At 31.4% G+C, this 22,930-nt stretch overlaps 2 protein-coding genes across 7 annotated transcripts in view; one reads left to right on the forward strand and one right to left on the reverse strand.

The window, feature by feature from the left end:
- The first annotated feature begins 2,478 nt into the window (after positions 1 to 2,478).
- Alg10 (alpha-1,2-glucosyltransferase Alg10) lies at positions 2,479 to 16,486 on the forward strand. The gene is made up of 5 exons (XM_014426152.2): positions 2,479 to 2,720; positions 4,597 to 4,797; positions 6,492 to 6,657; positions 11,973 to 12,109; positions 15,060 to 16,486. The coding sequence occupies exons 1-5, from the start codon at positions 2,505 to 2,507 to the stop codon at positions 15,768 to 15,770; spliced, it is 1,431 nt and encodes a 476-aa protein (XP_014281638.1). The 5' UTR covers positions 2,479 to 2,504; the 3' UTR covers positions 15,771 to 16,486.
- Positions 16,487 to 19,932: 3,446 nt separating this feature from the next.
- Positions 19,933 to 22,930, reverse strand: part of LOC106684204 (synaptosomal-associated protein 25) — a 92,452-nt gene continuing 89,454 nt past the window's right edge. For all 6 annotated transcript variants that reach the window (XM_067052116.1, XM_014426143.3, XM_014426145.3 and 3 more), the window contains exon 8: positions 19,933 to 22,653. In XM_067052116.1, coding sequence (XP_066908217.1) covers positions 22,591 to 22,653 — 63 coding nt within the window. In that variant the 3' untranslated portion in view covers positions 19,933 to 22,590. The remainder of the gene's footprint in view (positions 22,654 to 22,930) is intronic.

Here is a 22,930-nt window from a genome sequence, read left to right on the forward strand (position 1 = left end):
GACTTAAAACACTTAATCATCTTTTTGCACATTTAATTCTCTTGCTTTTTCATTCAAAATTCCTATGAAGCCGACCTTGGAAGGTGCACCATCTGCGCATACATCAACTAATTTTGACGATAGCAAGCCAAAACTTCTTTTACCTTTTAAACTTCATTAAAAATTCCTCTCCTGTAGTGTTTCCTTTTAGCGGCTCTAAAGCAACAATTCCTCAGTAATAGTGAACTCTTTATCATCACCTCGAATAAATGTAGCCAGTTGAGCTGTTTCGGGCAAATAGGTGCTCTCGTCTAATGCCATGGAAAATGATTCAAAACCAGCCATATTGTCAGTCAATGTTGTTTTTATATCATTAGCCATCATTTATATACGTCGGATAACAGTTCGTCTTGACAAACTGATTTTTCCAAATTCATTTTTCTTTTCAGAACACAAAACACTGCAAATTTCTAATATACACTCCTTGATAAATTCTCCTTCGGCAAATGGTTTTAATGACTGCCAATTTTGAACTAACCATAAAACTAGCTTTCACAAAATTATCATGTTTTGTTCTTTGTTTATGAAACATTTGCTGCTGTTTTTCCAAGTTTGTGGTAAGCTTCTGGATTTTGTATTTTCTTATTTGTCCTGTCAGTGAGTGCAGCATAGGATGCTTAGTTGAGTTATGCCTTTTTATATTGAATTCTTTCATCACTGAAATGGATTCATTACAAAGCAAACAAATAGGCTTACTATTGTGCAAGATAAAAAAGAATTCTTCAGTCCATTTTTCTTGAAACTGGCAACCCTCTGCATCTACTAGACATCGTTCGATAAACTTAATAACAAAATATAATTATTAAGCACTCAAGATACACACAAAGTCAAGTTAATTGGGTTTTTTAAAATGTCTCGTGGACCGAATCAAATCTTACAGCGGGCCGGGAGTTGCCCACATATGGGCTATACCATCTTCTAACATCATCGGCCCTTTCCCTCCGGTTAAAACTTTAAGTCTACCAGAGCATATTCCGCCCAGTGATCCTATACGGAGCCCCCTTGTTCATCCACTTCAGCGATGGTACACAGCGCCACCTACAAAATTTCCAAAATTCCATACTGCGGAAAATTGTACGGACTACAGTATAGAAGAAGGAGAAACCACCGACTCTTCACAAATTACTGAATGTCCCAATGGTCTCGGACTTCAACAAGAGGAGACATATTAAATTCCTGGACTCGTTGAAACATCAGCCCAACCCTCAATTCCAGACGTTGCAACCAGCGCCACCACCAGTGCGATGGCAACAGCCAGCATTATAGCCAATTGAACAATACGTACATATCGTAAATAGTCGCAGACACAGGCCCAGTTTTTAAGTTCACTAACTCATACTAGTGGTATGCCTCTGTAATGTATGTAAATAGGTTACCCTTTAGGGATTATAACAGTGCTCTACCTTTACTCAGTTGTTTTTATCTAGCCTCAATTGCGTGCATCAATATATTTAGTGTGTGTTCAAGTTATATCTATTAGTTTTTTTTTTCAATATATAATAAAAGGTTCTTCTTAATCAACCTAGTATTTACTTATTACAATCACTTTTAAAGTCACTACAACCCCAATACCATTAAATATCACATAGTTTAACTCAAATTATAATTCCTGTTTTAAAATGTAACATAGTTTCAGATAAAAACAAAATACCACTTCACAGACTCTGTTAAATACAAAACTATATTTCAAATGGAGGCTGTTAAAAAAAAAAAAAATCAATTCTGCTCATGATATAATTACTATTAAAAAATATTGTTTTTACGTGATTGTACTAAAAGAATTATTTGATAAACTGTGGTTTGTTTTTACTGCCACTGAAGTTTATTGAGTCTGTTTTTATGGGTTTATAGTACATGCTAAAGTTGTGACCCCAACTTGATGTGATCTAAGGGTGCTCCACTGCAGGAAAGTTACACTCCATAATTTTTCCTAGGTTTTTAACATGAGTCTTTAACATTCCACGATGTATACATAGAATTTACTTTACGTATTTTTCAGATTTAGGATGCCAAAACGACAATGTTTTAGAGAATGGTCCAAATGATGAGCATGATTTTATTGTCAAAATTGTTTTTAATTTGGTGTTAGTCAGAAGTTGTTGTTTTAGACAATTACCAAACTTTTCATTTTTCCATTGTCCAATATGGAATTTAGAATGTTAAAACCTTAAAGGAGAGTTACATGGACTCTGGAAGGTAAGATGAACCTAGAACGGAAAGCTGTCGACACTCGTTAAAAGGCTCTAAATCTTTTAGAATACATATTAAACATAAAATAACGAGTATTATACATCTAACAAACCATAATTTAATACTATGGGGATTCAATTTACATACCATATTTGATAAAACCCCAACGTACAATGTTCTCTTACTTGTTAAATTTTATTCAATGAAACATAATAAAATGAACGAATCGTTCTCTATTGTGAGATACTTTGTTCCCAATTTTGAAATTGTTAGTTATGAATTTCAATATGTTGGCTATTAGAAGAAACCTAAGGGAAAAAACTATTCGTAAAAGAATAAAGCAGTTCTATTCACTAAATTTAACCTTAATATATGTACTGATCTCGACTGCTACTTTCTATTTTCTTAACCGTGTCCAACCGGCACCTTTAATTGATGAAATATTCCACATTCCTCAGGGAATTAGTTTCATAAAGGGCAATTTTTCGGAGGTAGAATTTTATATTTTTTATTTCTAAATTAATCCTACTTATGTTTTCTTATCACCATGAACATTTTTGATGGTGCACCTCAATTCACTTAGTTCCATTTCATATACTTAGTCAAAAATATTACAACCTTATTTTATTTCTAGAATTATTTAAGGAAATGAATACTTAATATATATTTTTGATAGTATTAACCCATTTTTATTATATGAGGAGATTATTGGGAGTGCGGACAAGAAAGAACATAACATTTCGGCCAGCATTTCAGGGCTAAATATCAAAAACAAGATAACAACCATAATCAATAAAAAGAAAATAAGTTGATACCAACTAGTATAGGTATGTAGGTAATATGGAAAGAAAATGTACTGTGTAAGTATTATAACATGATAAAAACAGTATCGAAATATAGTAATATTTAAATTATGAAAGAGTGGAGAACGAAAAGATGTATATGGAAATCCAGTAAGTAAATTAATGGAACAAAAAAAAAAAACGAAAAGTTGGAAAGAAAATGTATATGTTATTAATAAGTTAAAAATGTTTGTAAAATAACAGAATTAATAAAGTATACTTCTTTAAATCTGTTATTTTTCTTGTATATTTAATTTATTCGCTATAGGTGTTTTCTTTTTCATAATTTGATATTATCATTCTGTTTTTATCTATATATAATACACTATGTGTTTTCTTACAATACTTATGTACCTATATTATTGGTTATCTTCTTATTTTCTTGTTATTCTGTTTCCTTTTATTCATTAAGGTTGTTCTCTTGTTTTTTTGTACTTAGCCCTGAAATTCTGGTCAAAACGTTGGCCCTAATAAAATAAATTTTAGTTATTTGTGTTCTTCACTGACAGCACTCCTAACCATCTACTCATATAATATCAACAGTCAACTACTAATGCATCATATTATTATTATTATAAATAAAAAAGAAATAGAAATAAGCTATTATACAATTAATAAATAAACAAATAAGATATTATACAACAAATAAATACAGGTTAAATTAAAAATTTCAGTTTAAGGTACTTCAAAATAAAAATGATAAACCTCTTTTATCTGAGTCAACGTTTATAAAAACAATCAAACTTTTTCACTGTCTAGTTTCTTGTTGGTAAATCTTTACTTCTGATGATTTCCAGATGTCAATTTGGGATAAAGTCAAGCAGCTTTTCGTATTAAAAGAAAAAAATCTTACCATATTCATTTTGGATTTTTTAAAATTTCTGGTTGAAAATTTTTCATTTCCTTATTTATATCCTAGCATTTAGTTTAATGCTAAGGTACTTAATTATATTGATATCAGGTAATTGTGGAGGGATTTAGAGGACTTGGGAACAGTTGGATGTCAGCCTTTGTTCACAAACTTTGCTTTATGTTTCAGACCATTATCGTATTAAAAAACAACATTGTTTTTTACGGTACAAATACTCGATTTTTCCACACTTGTTCTTTCATTTAGTCTAAAAATTTCAATCAGTGAATAGTTATTCATATATCACCAGTAAAATGCAAGCTACCAATTATTCTCACCGGCTAAAATTTAACTCACAATGTTTTATTGTAAATATTTAATTTCTATTTTACTTCTTATTAAGAACAATATAATGTTTTTACTATCTTAAAAATAAATAAAGTTTTAATTTCCTTTAATATTTTGGGAAATAAAGTAATGTGAAAATATATTTTTTTAGTTGTTTAAATTTTATTTTGAGCCACTGTACCTGTTGTTTTTGTGTTTGTTTTAATAGGTAACAGTTATTTCTACATTTTGTTACTCAACAATTCAAGAAGTAATATAAATAAAGATAGTGGCCAATTAAATTAATTTTATTTTGGGTAAATAATGATGTATTTTATGTTGTTTCAGTGGAATCCAAAAATTACAACTTTACCAGGCCTTTATTTGTCAACATCAGCAGTATTTAATATTATAGCATTTGTAACAGATATACCAGTGCAATCATTATGTCGAACCTATTATCTGAGACTTTTTAACCTTGTTTTGTCAGTGTTTATCTTACAAGTAGTGTTCTTAATATTAACATTCGATGATTTCTCAACTCGAAAGGTAATATTATTAAGTTGTTTATTACTGTAAGCTAGTAACTATAACTACTTATGACAAGTTATTTCTTATTTATCACTCTGATTGGTAATTTGGTTTTACCATTTAATGAGCCATACTCTTTTATGCTTATAGGAACAGATAATTATAAGCAGAAGTCATTCATTACAATTTAATAATATTTGGATAAAAGTAGATTAGTGTCATGCCCCTTGAGAATGATTCACCTGGTTTGCCTACAGATCTCGCCAGTTGAGGAAGAAAAAATTCCCACTATATTCCCTACATCTTATTACTTAACTCTCGTCACAGATTCTATCAAAATTGTTTTAATCTACTTAAATCTAGATGCAGGTGGCATGCAGAGTGTTCTATTTATCAAATCAAGTTTGAGAGCAGAAAACTAAGATTATTTTGGGAATTTACAGATGAGGCATATTTTAATTTATAGGAGAGCTTATGGACAAAATTATGTTGGTTATAAATTTGTTGATTTATGTATGAAATTGAATTGAGAATACTGGTGCTAATACTGTTATTCTACTGACTTTACTATTGAATTTGGTTTGGCATTCAAATTACAGTATAGTACTATCAATTATCTGGCTGGTTGTTGGGTTCTTCTTATAGGTGGTGTTTCCACTACAGTATCTCCAACCCTCTCAGCTTAGTTCGTCTTCATCGACTGGGCTAGCAGCAGACCGCTTTCTATGGCCTCTTCTCTTTACATTAAGTGATCGCCCTTTGAGGGAGGAAGACCAAGGTTCCTCCCAGGAAAATTGAGCCAGTATTCAATTCTTTGAAATTTTAGAATTCTTTCATATTCTCCCATTTTTTACCTGTTCTCAGTCAGAGGTAAGCACTCAGAAATGCAAGTCAGATACCTCCCCACTGATGTTATTTATTTAAGACCTTGTTAGTGTCACCCAGTGGCTAACCTGAAAGCTGTTCCCAGATGTCTTTTTGTAAAAGTATCTGTATTCTTGAGTTGGCAATAAGTAATTGCTAATGATTCAAATATATATTTAATTTAATTAAATTCCTTTTCACCCTAGCATTATCAATATATAGAAATGAAAATGAGAATAATTAGGATTAAAAAAATAAATAATGGAGTGTATAAAAAAAAATGACCGTTTTATCAAAATCAATATTTCAAAGGACTGTAAATATTTTAATCCCATTCGACTTCTGCAAAAAAAAAGTCTCAGTTTAATTGTTTGTTTCAAAGAAGAAACATGGTAGTTTCCTATGAAATTCTCGTAATTTTAAGGCATTATAGGAAAAAACATTTCGCAGCCGCTCAGGCAACTCGTGAAATTACTAAATATGAAGGGAAAGGTGTCCTTGACCAGTGCACTGTGTGGCGTTGTTTTAAAAAATTTAGCAGTGGAGATACGACTTTGGAAAGGAAGAAGGGTTCTGGGCAACCATTGATGGATATTGATGAGGTTCTGAAGGAAGCTGTTGAGTGAAATCCATTCACAAGTACTAACGAACTTGTGGAGGACTTCCCATGAATGATTATTTAAATATCTTAAAATTCTTCTTTTTTTTTTTCAATTATTTGTGAATTATTTTGATAAGTCATGATTGAACTACCTTAAAATTATATTCTTAAATTTTCATTTCAGTATTATTTGCATAACATTTTTTTAAAAATATTTTTATCAATAATCTTTCATTTTTATTTCTAGGTCCTAAATCCTAAGAAAGCATTTTGGGTAACTTTGAATATATCCATTTTACCAATTGCCTACTTTTTTAACCACTTCTATTATACGGATACATTTTCAACATTGTTAGTCTTAATGATGTACAGGCAACATCTACTAAATAATTTTGGAAAGGCAGCTTTATTAGGTTAGTGTTTTTTAAAAATATTTTAACAAGTCTTAGTTAAATTGTCATTTTTCTTAATTTTTCATCTGTATTTTCTTTATTTTATATGCTTTTATAGCTTTAAAATATTTTTTACTTGAATACTTTACGATTAGTGCGTCTCCTAAAAAGGTTTTGTTAATTTACTTATGATAGTGTACAGAGAGCTAACAGTCCTTAGTAACCAGTTAATAGAACAACACTCATAGTTAATATCTTATGTTTACTTATTTACAGCTCTCAGCTTTTGGTTTCAAACTTGAACTATAACTTAACATCTATGGTGCCTCAGCAAATTGGGATAAAATGGAGAAATAAAATTGAAAGGAATATTTTTTTGTCCTTATGACTATATAGGACTTTTCTAATGCATATAATAATGTTGATTATAGCAGGTTCTTATGTTTATACATATGTATGTTTAGTCTTTATAAAATTATGTTCATTAAAATTAGTTTTATATAAGAATGAATGTAGTGTTATGCTAAAATTTTAATTCTTATCAATTTAGTGTTGGAATATAAAGTGTTTTGTAAAACTAGCCACCTCACTGATTAATGCAGTTAAACATCATTGTTCAATTTAATGGAATCATTGGCAATGAATATTTTAAGTTGATTCAGTTTCTAGTGAAAATATGGTATCTAGGATAAAACAAATGAAAAGTATATTTTATTCTGGGACACAGATCGCCTAAAAAACTTAATTTTGTTTCAAACAAAGTAAAATGAAAGGAATTAAAGATGCTTGTAAATTAATTTACATTTACTTGAAAGGAGAGGAGGTGATGGATACAGGAAGGATTTGAATGTCTTTAAAGAGGTTGCATGACAACGAGAAGGCAAGAATTTCACAGGATTGAGGAGTGGATTGGGAAGGATATATGAATAAGATAGGTAAGGATAAAGCAACCTGTTATGGTAAGGTAATAATAGTCCTTTTATAATCCCTATCATTTCCTTTTAACCAGATAATGATTTGATAATAATAAGCAGGTTTTCTTAAATGTTATTAGAGACGCACTAATGAAACCTTAACTGCAAATTTCATCCTTACAAAATAACTTTTATTAATTTGTTAGTAGTACATAGTAATTTAATCAATTTATATGTTAGATTATGTGTTACCATAAACATTATGGTTTGCACTGTTTACCCATAAACTTGTAACCTGATATGGCATTATTTATGATTATTGCAGCCACTCTGTTTATGTATGATTTTATACATACATACATACACTCTCTCACACACACACACACACACACACACACACACACACACACACACACACACACACACACACACACACACAACAAGCGATGGCTGCCATATCATACAGGAGACAGATAGTTTCTGTGTACCGCAGAGTTAGTTTAAGGACAGTTAGCGCTTTTCGAACTGTTTCCTACGAAGCGGTGTGTGTGATAGCCCGAATGCCACCTGTGGAATTCCTTGTTGAAGAAAGAAGCAGGCACTATGGACGAAGCTTGCACTTATCCATAGAAGAAGAGCGAAAAATAACCATCGACCAGTGACAGCAGCGTTGGGAGGCTACAGATTCCGGGAGGTGGACTCACAGGTTGATACCCGATGTGGGCAAGTGGTATGGTCGCCAGCATGGTGAGGTGGATTTTTACATAACCCAATTGATGACCGGACTTGGATGCTTTAGAGCCTACCAGTACCGCTTCAAACTGGACAACACCGCAGAATGCCCTGGATGCCAGACTGTCGAGGAAACGGCGGAGCACGTGTTTTTCACTTGCACTCGCTTTGCAGTAGAAAGAAGTGAATTGGAGAGAGAGTGTGGAGGACGCATCACTCCAGAAAACGTGGGGAGCTATATGCTCCTCTCAGACCAGCATTGGAATGCAGTGAAGAGATTCACCACAGTCGTTCTCAAGAGGTTGAGAGAGGAAGAGAGGGTTAGAAGACGTAACTAGCATGGAAATGTCAAAACCATGCGAGCTGGCACTCAGCCATTTCCCTCCATGAAGTAATGCCTATGAATGGGGAACAGCAACCACTGGTATGAGCGCCAGTCCTAAACTTCCCTCAGCCTAATCAAGCGGCTCCGGCGAATCTTGTAGCCCCGCACTTCACAAACTTCCTGGACTCAATACTCAAGGTGCAGCTCGCAAAAGAAACCAACAAGCGAGAAGGACTACCACATGAGTGCACATTTATAGAATGCGCCCTGGAAGATGACACCAGGATGGCGGTCGACAAAGGGGGTTGGAATAGAGTAATGTATACCTGCCCAAGAAACAATTCAGTGTCTTGGAGAAGGGACCAGATGGATAATGGCCAGGAAATAGGCTCAGGCGACAGAAGGACAAACCAGGCCAAGCCGAGGAATAACGGTCAGAAGGAAGAGTGGAGGTGCCATGGGTGCGGAAAAACATCTCATCTGGTAGCCCAGTGTCCTCGCACCTGACGCTTTGAATATGGGAATGAGGGCCACATAGTGAGGTAATGCCCCTATATGTACCAGAGGAAAGAAGAGGTGAAGAAGAGGGCCGCATAGGCTAGACGAGTCCGGCAGGGATTTCTCAGAAGTATCTGAGGCATCAGGCACAGAGAGGGTGGACGGAGAAACTAGGCGGTCAAGCAGATCAAGGAGAAGAGTGAATGGGAGTAGGAGACCCACCGAAGAGATCTGAGGAGAATACCTACAGAGCAGCACGCTGGTGAGTTGCAACATGGTGAGGGAGAGCAGCGGCCTGCCTATCATAGAAATGAGAGGAGTAAGGTGCTTGGTCGATACAGGGAGCTCCTAACACCATCTTATGGCAAGAGGCATTGAGGAAGCTGAGAAATGGAAAGAGGATACCCCAGCCCAATGGTAAGGTATGTCATTGTAAATTAATCACCCTGGGTGGACCTGGTAGTGTGGAAGGGGAAGTTGTTATGGAGCTGGACGAATGGGGGTTTGGTGGAGGTAATTTGATAATCATGTAGTAAGGAATATGCCTTGTGAGTATCAGATTATTATCGGATACGAGTTATTGGCGAAGGTGAGGATAAGGAATGTTGGGTACCGATAGAATATTCGGTTGAAAAAGAAAAACTTTAGTTGTCAACAAGCTTGTAAGAGGAGAGACACCGCGAGTAGGGGTGGTTAACAAGATGAGTAATTGGAGGCAGGTAATTATGGGGAAATACTCGGATGTATTCTTTAAGGAAGAAATACGTTTGGGAAGATGGGAAAAACAGTCAACAAAATCCCATTAAAGCGAGACACGTACGTGAAAGAAAGGATATATCAACAGGTATTCTGACAATACATTCAGGAAGAATAAGAGAGTTTAAAAGCACAAGGCATAATAGTGGATAGTACTTTGGCGTACAATAGCCCTTTGTAGGCTGTGAAGAAAGAGTCTACCAGGAGAAATTACCAAAAAATACCTGGTGGTAATAGACTACTGTCTATTACCACTGTGATAGACTGTAGTAATATTCTCTACTGTAGAAAGTTCAACAATAACACTGTAGACGAAAAATATCCGATCTCGAGACTAGAGGACATACTAGACAGATTAGGAGGAGCAGTCATATTCAGCACCCTTGACCTTATAGCTGGATATCACCAAATTGCAATGCACTCCAGGGACCAACAAAAAACTGCCTTCATGTTTGAGAGGGGTCATTATGAATTCACACGTATGCTGTTTGGGTTGAAAAACGTCCCAATCACTTTTCAGCGCTTGATGAACAAATTTCTACGAGGCTTGGATGAATCCATGTGTCAGGTCTACATGGACGATCTCCTCGTGTTTAGCAAGTCGGAAGAGGAGCATCTGGCATCTGCAGAATGTTTTTCAGAGAATTGGACAATTTGGGTTGAAATTTTCCCAGGAAAAGTCAGTGTTAGGTCAGAAGCAAATTAACGACATGTAATCTCGGGATGGGGAATTAAACCTGATACACAGAAGGTCGAGGCGATCCAAAAGATGGCAGTGCCTAGGGACATAAAGGGAATTCGGAGATTGCTAGGTGCCCTGAATTATTATTGGAAATTTGTGCCACAAATTGCAGAATATTTGGTACTCATCAACATCCTTTTAAAGAAAGGTAAGCAAATGATCGTGACCCCGGCCAAGGAGAATAAGGATGTGATGTGAAGTAGTTCCTGAGAGAGTGGGTGCCGGAGAGGTGAAGAGTAAACTCGGGATGCCCAGGAGCAACACAAAGGAGGCCCGTCATCGGAAGACGATAATTCAACCGGGGGTAGATCCGTAGAAATGGACGACTAGCCGAGGCTGATCATCTGGAAAACAAGAATGTCGGGACTGATGAAAGTAGACTATAGCAGTTACAGATGGAGTACGATACACACCATATGGTCTCAGCTGAGAGCCAAGAAAGATCTCATCTGTTGAGCACTAAAAGATGGATCTAAGGCCGGGAGGACTATTTATGTGGGCAATTCAGTCATCTAGGAGAAGATTAACAGACTCTGGCAATCAGAACAATTAGGGGTAGACCGCGTGTTTGTGTGTTTCTCGAGGATGGTGGACACGATATGGGAGCAGAAAGAGGTGCTGTTAGCATATCATTAGGGGAAGACGAATCACTGTGGAGTAAATGAGACGATGCAGGCCCTGAAACGTAGGTACTTTTGGTAGGATATGAAGAAGACAATACAGGAGGTCATAGGTACCTGTGAAGTGTGTCTTAGGACAAAATATTATAGGCATCTATCAGGGTCTATCAGTTAGATAAAGGTTTAGAGCCCGATGAAGTAATGGCAAAAGCAGTGGTGGCCTATAATCATTCAATACTCAAAATAACAGGTTTTTCCTCCTTTGAAATCCTCTTTGGGCATAGGGGGCGCCGACGAGATTATAGGACCACAGGAGGTGGAGAGGGTGAGGTCATAAATAGCAGCATAGCACTAAGCAAAGTATGGCAAAAAGTCAAGAAGAGTATAGTGTGGGAAAAAAACAAACGTGTAGCTTGCCGCAATTTAAATCTTCGATTTAATCAATTGCTCAATTTTGGCTAGCCTCTAAGATTGGTTTGTGTAAGGTAAATGTATGTTCTTCTCTACATGACTATATTGAATTCTCTAATCTCTATTATGATGTAATGTTTGGGACAAATTTCATTTAATAAAAGATTTTATATAAAAAATAAACTTTAAGTTTTGTCTACCTTTATAAAAATTAAAATTTCAACATGTTAAGAACACTATGTATTCTTTTCAAATAAGTTTTATTGTATACATTATATTTCATTTTTTTATTATTTTATTGGTTTATTTCCTTATTTCTAACTTATATACTGTTTTAGGCATTTGTGCTGTTATTGCTCGTCAAACGAATATTATTTGGATTGGCTACTTGATGATTGATGAATCATTTCACTCATGCCAGAAAATACTTCGTAAAAAAAATTCCAGGAGTCATCATCTTGCCAATCCAATCAAAGTAAGAATAATTAATATAAACTTTAATTACTTTATGAACATTCTTTCTTTCTTTCTCATGCTTTATAATCAGTATGTGTCTCCAACCCTTACTCTAAGATTTGGAAAAATTTTATTTTGAAAAACAAAAAAAAAATGAAAACTTTTGTAAATAAATTGTGTAAAAAAAAAATTTGTCTGCTTATACCAAGGTTGCACCATAAATTTGAAAAGAATATTGTTGATCATTGTTCTTGTGTTTAAAAAATAATTTTAATATAAAATTACTGTTTTGTATAAACTATTTAAAATTTCATTGGTAACCATTTTAAATAGAGATATAAAATAGCACTGAATTGGTTAAACTTTAGTAAGTATAGTGCAACCTCAGTAATATGAACTTAGGTAGTCCACATTCTCTAATAATCTGAATAGGACAACAAATGAAATATATAAATAATGACAAAGGAAGGATGGATGATTTTGTTCAGGAAGGGAAAAAAGAGATCAGAGGATCAAATATAAATTTCAAATGTAAGACGCTCACCTGTCAAGTCGAATTTCCTGGCAATTTTCTTAATTCAACTAATGAACAGACATACTCTTAACCCATGGTTATCTTCGAAGTATTCCTCAACTTCTTTCATTAATCTGGAATGAGTTGTTTACAAAAATATTTCACCCGTATTCAGTTTCATACTCATGTGAGCAGTATTTTGGAAGTGTATAAAAAAAAAAAAAAAAAAAAAATGATGAAGAAGAAACAGAAAGTCAAAGGAGGATCCCATAACACTAAAGCGTGAAGATGCAGTGCCTCATTCCAACCACTGTGTTCGATGGGCAACTGAGAAGAATATGCCATGAAAAAAATTCTTTTAATTTTCCACCATTCTTTTTACATTACCCTTGTTTCTGCCACTGCTACTGCCTGGTGCTCCATTCTTTTGTTTTTGATGCAGGAGTCAAAGGACTGGAAACATGAGTAGAAGGAAGTGTTTTCATTCAGCTCTACTTTCCAGTAGCATCGAAGCAGTTCATTCTCCTTTGGACTAGTTTTTGCATCTAATGTTTAGGATCAATGTTCTTTTAAAAATAACCAAAAACATTGAAAAGTGGATTTGAGAGAAATACAAAGTGAAACTGAGTGTACATAACACGAATAAAGTATTGTATTAAGGCTTAAAAAATTTTCAAGTGGTAAATTACAAAATGTTTATTAAATTATAATAAACTAATTTTTTTTTAAATAACTTTATTGAAATTTACAACTATATTACATAATACATTTAGTAAATATGGTCTTAGTTAAAATAGAGTGTTACAGGCGTGTAGAGCAACTACCCACTGGTAGCACTCTAATGACATTTTACATTAGCTGGTCTCATGGCCATCTTCTTTTCAGGCGCCTCGGAGGATTGTCAGGAATGGAAGAGGATGCAAGGTTAGAAACTAGGGGGTTTGAGTGGTTAGGGAGTTTATAATGGAAGGAGTGATATCTGGTTCAGGCTAGATCGGTTACATGGGGAACATTAAGGTCTTTATGTATGATTTTATTTGTGACAAAGTAAGGAGCATTGAGGATTTTACGAAGGATTTTGGATTGTAAGGATTGAATATGAGAGGAATTCGAAGGTTTAGTGGAGCCCCAAAGCTCAACTCCCTATGTCCAGATTGGCCTTATTACAGTCATGTAGATCAGTCTTTTGTAATGTGTGTTATGAAGTTTAGAACGTTTGTCTAGGAAGTGCTGTAATAGTCGAAATCAGTTTCCTGTCTTTTCAGTCTTGTGTGAGGATTCCAGGTTAATCGCTTATCCAAATGTAGTCCAAGGTAGCGGATCTGTTCGACAGGGGTAAGAGTAACATCATTAAATGAAACTATAGGGCAGTCGATAGGTTTACGACGAAGGGTAAAGGTGATTTGATGGGATTTGTTGGAATAATAAACTATAAATGAAATTAATGAAGTGCAGAAGCCTATGAAATTTTAAGAAAAAATTGTATATATAGGCTTCTATGCATCTTTTATTTATTTTGTTTACTTTTAATTACAATTTAAAAAACATTTGTATTATTTCAAATGTTACATACATCACAGTATCACAATTAAACTAATCCAGAAGCAATGGGAGTAGCAGGATTACTTAATTTTGTAACATTCATTATAGGAGATTCAGGTGAATTAGATAATCTAAACATAACACACCTCATTACAATGGAAAAAATCTTCCTTTCTCATTTCCTGTGCCACAAAAGCTACAGATCTGTTTTCAAGTTACACACGCACACATGAGTCAAGTCGTGTTTTTTTAATATTTTGAATTTAAATATTTATACAAAAAATACTTTCAAGCTTGACCATGAGGCTGTATAATAATAAAACAATAGTTTAATGAAATTTAGTTCTCATCTTAAGCTAACTCCTCAAAATATAATCTAACAATTTATCATTTGAACATATTTATGAGCCAATAGTTAGATGGCCCTGGTCCTCTTTGATTCAGTGATAAAAGGCATTCTGAACAAGCCTTATTTCCAAGGCTCATTAAAAAAAACTCATCTAATCTATATCCTTAAAACTAAGTCTTCCTTTGCTACTTCATTAATTTCTCAAATGATGTTTTATACAATAAGTAACATATAATAATATTTTAAAGAATAAATAAAAAATGAATGTACAGAAAGTTATTGTATTAAAGATATAAAAAATTGTTCAAGAAATGGTAAGAGTGGTAAGCTAGAGTACTCTTGATTATGAATCAGGGATTATTTATGAAAGGTAGTATAATTTCAAGAACAAACCTCTCTGAATCTTCTGAAAATTTTTTATTGTCATGTTTAAATTTTTTTTAATCGCCATGTTTAAATTTTTTTTAATCGCCATGTTTAAATTTTTTTTAATCGTCATGTTTAAATTTTGTTAATTATATTTAATGTTTATGTTAGTTTCCTAATCTAATTTTTTATTTACAGGCATTCAGAAAGTTATTGGAGGAAAGGTTATTCAAGACTTATGTGACACACTTTCTTAGAAATTCTCGTTGTTACTTCCTCGTGTGCTTAATGTTTATAGTTTTTGTATATTTTAATAAGGGTATAGTTGTTGGAGATAAAGATGCGCATGTCCCAGTAATTCATTGTTGCCAAATATTTTACTTTTCACTCTTTATGATAATATTTGGTTATCCACATTTAATTTTATCCATAAAATCATTTTTGAATGCAATAATAGGAAACAAAAGAATTTTTATCGTAAGTCTTATTGCTTGTTTGATTACAATTCACTTCAATACAATGTCCCATCCTTATCTTCTGGCTGATAATCGTCATTATACGTTTTACTTCTGGAAAAGAATTATTGAAAAACATTATCTGACTAAGTACATTCTTGCTCCATTCTACCTGTTTGGAATGTATGCCATCACTACAAATCTTGATGCATTTAAAATAGTCCAGTTTTGGGCATGTACATGCCTTTGTCTTGTACCTCAAAGATTGTTAGAATTAAGATACTTTATAGTTCCATATATAATGCTACGTTTGGAAATAAGTTTTAATAACTCTTGGAGCACAGCTATTGAGACATTTTGGTTTGTCCTCATAAATTGTTTAACATTATATATATTTGCCACAAAGGAATTTTACTGGTCTGATTCACCAGCCATCCAAAGAATTATTTGGTGATTTAAAATTATGTTTCATGAAGACTCCCTCCTCTATTCAATTTTGTTAATTTCTTTTGTTTTTGTTGTCTCTTATGTTTATATATCTTTTAGCTAAAAATAAACTCTATCCTAGTTTATGAATGAAAACCCTTTTTAGTGTGTTTGAATTAATTTATTGGTATCCCACCTATGATCAAGATTGCTAAATTCTCTTCAATAAAAGATTGTATATCTTTTGAATAAAGATAAACCTTGTTGTGACTTTTGAGTTAAAATCCTTTTTAGTTTAATGATAAACATTAAATATGGATTTATTTGTATCTTTTATATTTGTATATCTTTAGCTAAAAGTAAACCCTTTTCTAGCTTATGAATTAAAATCCTTTTTAGTTTAACATTTATATAAATTTATTGGTAAGCCACCAATGATTCTCGTTGGTAGATTCTTATTAAGAATCCCTGCTCTTATTGTTTATTAAGTCTTTTGTTACCCCTCAGTGTTTTATATGTATTTTGACTAAAGATAGACCTTTTTGTGACTTAAAAGTTAAATCACTTTTTAGTTTAATGTCCGTATGAATTTATTAGTATTTAAACAAGCCTTACCTTTTGTTCACTATTTTTATATTTGAAAAAAATTCTATTATTATATATTATAATAAGTGTTGATAATTTTAATTTCATAGTTTTAATTATTAAAGTTCCTATTTTTCAATAAATAAACTTTTGTTATCATTAGTGTTAGAGTTACGTTACCTCCTTTTTCAATGTTTTTTTTTTATAAATTTATTTTTTGGTATTTACCAATTATTTGCTATATTGGTAATTAGTGGTGTTAAAATCATATACCACTAGTAATGTTTTCAATGCTTTAAAAAAATAATAAATGAAAATAACTCTCATAAGTGTTTACCTAACTGTTGTTAGTAAGTAAGTTTTTACTAATTTACTTGATTTGAAACAAATTTTACAAAATGGTCATTTTTCTTGAATGGTGATATTTTCTTATTGTCATAAATAGCCTATCAACAACAGTAAACAAAAATTAGCTAATAATCATGCAATTCCATCGCATGAGTAATTTCTTAATGTTTATGCTACTTCTTGTAAATTTAGTTTGAACTTAATTTTATTTCTATCTGTCCACTATTTATACAGTTCTTATTTTTAATAGTAAATTATGTCACTATCACTTCTGAAATTTAAGGATGATCTTCATTCAAAGATATGCTTTGAAATTGGATATTATTTCTCCTTTCTTTCCCAACATATATTCAGTGGGAAGTTAGCATTTTAGCTTGCAACGTAGTGGGTCTGTTTACTCAGTATTGTTCTTTGTATTACTTAGTATCCACTACTTTAACACAGTTAATTAGTTTATTTATATGCTTAAAAGATCATAATAACAGGATTATATTAACTTGTGAAGCTATTGATGATTGTTACTCACAACAGAACATCTAGGTTTATTACCTTAGATGAGTCTGTGAAATAATCTCAAAAAATTATTACTGATTTACAGATGAGAGGATGTTTTATTTAGATTGCTGTGAAATCTATGGATCAAAAATTCATAATTTCTCTATTAATCATGTAACAGTGTCAACTGAGATGCTGTATTTTTTCCACATCTACCTAACCTTAAATTCTTGAAAAAGTCAGGAAATTTTTCAAAGCAAGCACAGTCAGAGAATTAAATGAAAAACACTGAAATTCAGGGAAATATACAAGCCTATGAGATGGAAGCGTGAATATCCTGGATAAATAAAAATCATAATTTATCACAAATTACATATCAATGATATATATACACAGGTATACATATGACATATTGAATGTATTACTTCAGTATGTTCATCGATTTTTCGGAATAAATAATATTCGATGTTACAAGAGCTGATAAAACTTCATTCCTTTACAATAAAATAGTATATATAGTAATCACCTTTGTTATTTCTTTATCATAATATTTTAGATGTAAGAAACATATAACTGGATGATTCTCTATTTTGGTGTCACTTTTTGTTGGACCAAAGCCTGCAAAAAAGAATAATCTTTTTTCCAGTTGTAGTCTTAACGTATACTATGATTTTCCTTAAAATTCACCAAATTTATTCCTTTTTTTTGTACTTGAAAATAATACGTCATATGGTGAAATTTCAGTCTTAAATAAATGCTTCAATTTTTTTCAGGTAGTACATACCTGTACTTGAAAATTTCAGACCACACAATTTACTGTATCACAGTCAAACCTGCGGCTGCTGGGTCTGTAAAATACTCTAGTTTTATAAATACCCACCACAACCAGGGAAAACATTATGAGGATAAAAATACAATTATTAAGATGGTTTTCGGCTCAATCCCTCATCTTTTTTTGAAATTTGCACATTGCCAAAGCCTTACATAGCCCACCAGAAAAACAAGGTTGATGGCATTACCCCATATCCCGCCTTTTCCCTTCACTGCTATCTTTTTTACTTTTTTTGTACATGAGACTGAGTTGTGAATTCTGTTGTCCTGTTGGTAGTGATCTCAGTCCCTAACCACCCAGAAATTCAGCTAAGTTTGCATGTAAATCATGCTGAGTATTTTTCTTCTAGCTATTGATTGATTATTCTAGGGAGTTCATAAAGGACATGTGAATATCATTTTTAAAAATTTAAAAGTTGGAAAACACATACTTTATTCATCATCAGAGTAATCAAAGTGTTGGGTTTTTAACATAAGTTCATCAGGTTTCAGAAATAAGAGGCACACAGACAGAAGAAAACAATCATTTTTACAATAATGATTTAGAAGTCCAGAATTCCCGGTCTTCACAGATCCCTTATTTTAAGTCCTCTGCCACAGATAAGCCGCTTCAGCCCGACGATTCCATAACTGCTGGATTGCAAGGCCCCTTTGGGCAATGACTAGACGCGAGAAAAAAAAATGATAAATAATGATGACAATGAAGGTCACAAGTTACATAGACAATAAAATTAAGAATTCATGCATTTACTGAATGGACTTAGTATAAAAAAGTAAAAATTTCTAAAATTTATTCAACCTCAAATCTGACTCACCTAGATCATCGCATGGACTCCGTTCCGACACTTGCTGTTCCACAAAAAATTTCTTTCTCTCGATATTCTGATGAAGACAGCCTTTCAGCTTAATGGTGCTGCTCTCTCTTTCTTCAGTGACTCATTGTCTCACTCATTCAAATATAGAAGTTTAAAAATAAAAATTTTAAAAATAATTATACATTAGTACGACCAATATCAATCCCTTGCTAATTTACAATTTGGTAACTTAGGATCAAACAGTGTCAAAATTCAAAAAATAAAAATTCTTCTTAAAAAAGATGTGCCGTGTTTTTTGTGTTAGATTGTTTCCAAGATATTGAGGACAGAATACAAATTTAAGGTTTTTCTTTCCCTCGATTAAAATAAACAATTTATAACAATAAATAGATTTTAATGTCAACCTAAAACCAAACTAAAAAAAAAAAAAATAAAAATCAAAACTAACTGACCTTTTGCCTTGTTTTCTCTTTTTTTTTTTTTTGTATTTGTTCCCTGTTTTGTGTTTTTTTTTTACTCACAATCGGAAAACATCAAATTTCTTTGGCATTATTTTAGTAGTTACTAAAATTATTAATGTTTAAATTAGATCAGAACTGTTGACTTTCACCAACTGCGAAGATAGAGAAACCTTCAATGAATTCTTTCCTGTTTACTCAGAACATTACCAAACTGGGAGATGGATAACTGAAATATTTGAAGATAAATTGAAAAAGATCAATTTCTACTGATTAGGAATAATACTTGATTAAGCCCTTACCTCAACTTAAAAGGATCTATTGGGAGTTAGCTTATCTTTTGAGCAAGGATAAGACTATAAAATGGTATTGGGGAATTTTAGTTGCAAAAATAATGTCGATTGTAACATATTTCATTTTTTAAATGTAATTTAAATTAAATTTTTTAATACTGCTCCATTAATAACCATAAATAAGACACACATCACACCATGGTGCTTGCTTGTGACTAACAGAACATATAGTCGTCTGTCCGTTGTCTCTGTAAGTAACAAGCAATATAATATAAAAACCCAGTAATATTCAATTTCTACAATGATGAGAGAAAGTAACATTACTTTTTTATGTTGGAAGAAGAAATCATACACAACAGTGCAAATCAGTTGAATAAATGTATTTAATTGTCTTGCAAGTAATACACATTGACTATAAGGAATACCTTAATAAACATTATTATTACTGTTAATGTACTTCCATGCTATCTTGATTAAGAACAAGATAAAAATAGCAAAGTTTGTCTTCTAGATATATAATTAGAGACATTATGTATAATATGATCTACACGTTATACAAATGCTTTCTTTATAAATAAAAAACAATTAGTGTCTAGATTTTACAATATTAAAACATTATATATACGTCTAAAATTATCAATTATTGATTTTTTAACAGATTATAAAATAAAATACTCTATTTATTTATACCTATTATCTCTCTTCTCATTCTAGAATATTGAAGTAATCAACATAAATAGTAAATGTGTGCGTGAGAAAGAGGAGGTGAAAGCAAAATACAATATTGAATTACTGAAATAAGTTAAGTGAATGATGTTTATTCCTTTAAAACAACATTAGAAGCAGAACATACTAACATTAATGAATTAATATTAATCTGTTTAAATGTTATATTTTTTTAACTATTGAAAGAAATATCACTGTTTATTCAAATGGAATTTAGGTTAATTTATTTTATTGTACTATAAGGTAAAAAAGATGTGATGAAATAAACATATTAAAAAAAAAGAAAAAAAAAGAAAGTGGTTTAAGTACTTAACATTGATAGAATCATTTAATCTATTTTAGATGGAAGATCATCGATTGATTTATAAAAAAAAAATTAAAATAAAATGATTAAAAAAGTATTTCAAGGCACATACAAAAAAGACAATATTACAAATATCAAAAGATTATGTCTAACACTATTAAATATTCCCATTTTATCAAGAGAAAAGCCTTACAGGCCTGCTAACACTATCAAGCAAATTACAAAAAATGTATAAACACTGTTACATTCACTTTTTATTAGACAGGTTGGAAATCTAAACAATTTATCCTTTCACAAAATACACAATTATAATTTATTTGTGGGTGTGTGTTTCTCTGTATGTCATGTTTTTATCAACTGCAATTTTTTTAAAAACTGAAGAATTTGTTTAGTAAATGAAATCTAGACTAATTAAAAACCAAACCAAAGAAAATAATGTTTCAGCAACATTCATACTTAAAATATATACATATATGTGTGTGTAAACACAAACATATACATATATACTTGTATACACTTGTGTGTATCATAAATATACAATTGATTGGAAAAATGGAAGCACAATGTAATATATTTTCATTCAACAAGGATCCTTACCCATTTATAATAAAATGAAAAAAAGCTTAATGAAACTTTGATTAAATTGAAAATAATATAAACATGAATTAAATATAATATTTGATTATGTGCTTAAGCATAAGACCTGTGATATTTAAATTAAACATTGAATAATAAATCCATTATCACAAATACATGTGCACTGTAACACAATGTTTTTGTTTAAAAATATATGTACAAATGACTTCATTGCATTAGAGTAAAGTTCCTTGTATATAGTTTAAATATTAATGTTACTTGAAAATTTAAATAAATACATAAAAAAGTTATAATAATAATAACAATATTAATACATTTTACTAAAAATTCGAATAAAAAGATGATAATTCAATATATGTACATATATATAATGTGTGTGTTTGTGTGTATTAACACCCTCATTCCTACAATAATGTTTGTGTAATCATATATATATATATAAATAAATTAATACATTTAGATATGTTAAAACAATTATTTATTATGTTTTTTTCACTGCAAACCAATATATTATACTATTAAATGGGATAAATCTTAAAAATTTATATCTAAGTACCATCATGATTTATTTTCAACTGTAAACCAAACTGTCTAAGAATAAAAAAATACATAAGTAAGTTATAAACATAATACTGACAATGTACCACCAGTAACAAAAATGAAAATTATACTCATTTTTTTTTTAAATGACGAGGCAAAAGATGTTAATTTAATTGATTAATATTTTTTAAAAGTTAATTTTTTTAAGAAATAGAATGTTATTTCTATGTAATACTATAGAAATTAGCACATAATACTGATTTTGTAACATTCATTTGCCATAATACCATTAGATTACACAATAGCACTGTATTAATATTTGATCAAGAGAATTTCTTTAATACTAAATTGAACATTGTATACATTTTAAATAAAATTAATAAAAATCCTTGAATAGATAGTACAAACAGAGAATGGAATTACCCATAATATTCTGATAACTAACATCACGCACATTCCCACAGCCTTTATTATTTTAACACATTTAATGTGATGTGACAAAAGTTAGTACATAAAAAAGGAACAAAAGACAAATTTATATATGAAATATTAAAGGTAAATATTATTCATATTTGGTGGTTACATTAATTTCCATGAATAAAGAGTAAACCAAAAGTTAAGAAGTAAAGAATACAAATAGTTACAAACGTATCTACTTTGTCACACTTTCTTGTTTATTAATACAAAAAATATATAAACATATTCTTTTAAAATAAAAATACTTTTAAATTTCAACTAAGACTGCAGTATATATTAAGTAACTATTAGTATATAATTGTTCACATTATTTAGCAAGTGCATTAATTCAAACCAAAAGCACTGATCGCAAAAAAAGAAATATATAACAATATTTAATTTATTTAAGAAGGTCGTGAGCACGCTGGTTAGCCACAGCTATTCTTGTCTCATTAGATTCTCCCTAAAAATTCAAATAAATTAATAATATATAATTGATAAAATGTTTATTAGAAGAAATATGGGATCATACACATAAATGCTACATGGTAATTCTTCCTTTATAAAAAATTAAAGACACAATATTTGCAGCAAGATTTCATGATTATATTATGTAATGATTAATAATCCACTAAAAATGGATATATACAAGGAATAATAGGCTTTATAGGGCATTGTCTTTTAAACACATTTAAGACGACAATGAGGAAGTGATGCTTTGGTACAGACCTAACTAAAAT

This window comes from Halyomorpha halys, unplaced genomic scaffold (assembly GCF_000696795.3).
Source record: "Halyomorpha halys isolate HHAL.00 unplaced genomic scaffold, Hhal_1.1 Scaffold556.1, whole genome shotgun sequence".
Lineage (NCBI taxonomy): Eukaryota > Metazoa > Arthropoda > Insecta > Hemiptera > Pentatomidae > Halyomorpha > Halyomorpha halys.

Bases quoted from the DNA above. Each gene is read 5' to 3' on its own strand.
- Alg10 (XM_014426152.2), top strand. From the start codon at position 2,505: ATGAATTTCAATATGTTGGCTATTAGAAGAAACCTAAGGGAAAAAACT. The intron at 6,658-11,972 runs GTTAGTGTTTTT...ATACTGTTTTAG, and splicing joins TGGAAAGGCAGCTTTATTAG to GCATTTGTGCTGTTATTGCT. The intron at 12,110-15,059 runs GTAAGAATAATT...TTTTATTTACAG, and splicing joins ATCTTGCCAATCCAATCAAA to GCATTCAGAAAGTTATTGGA.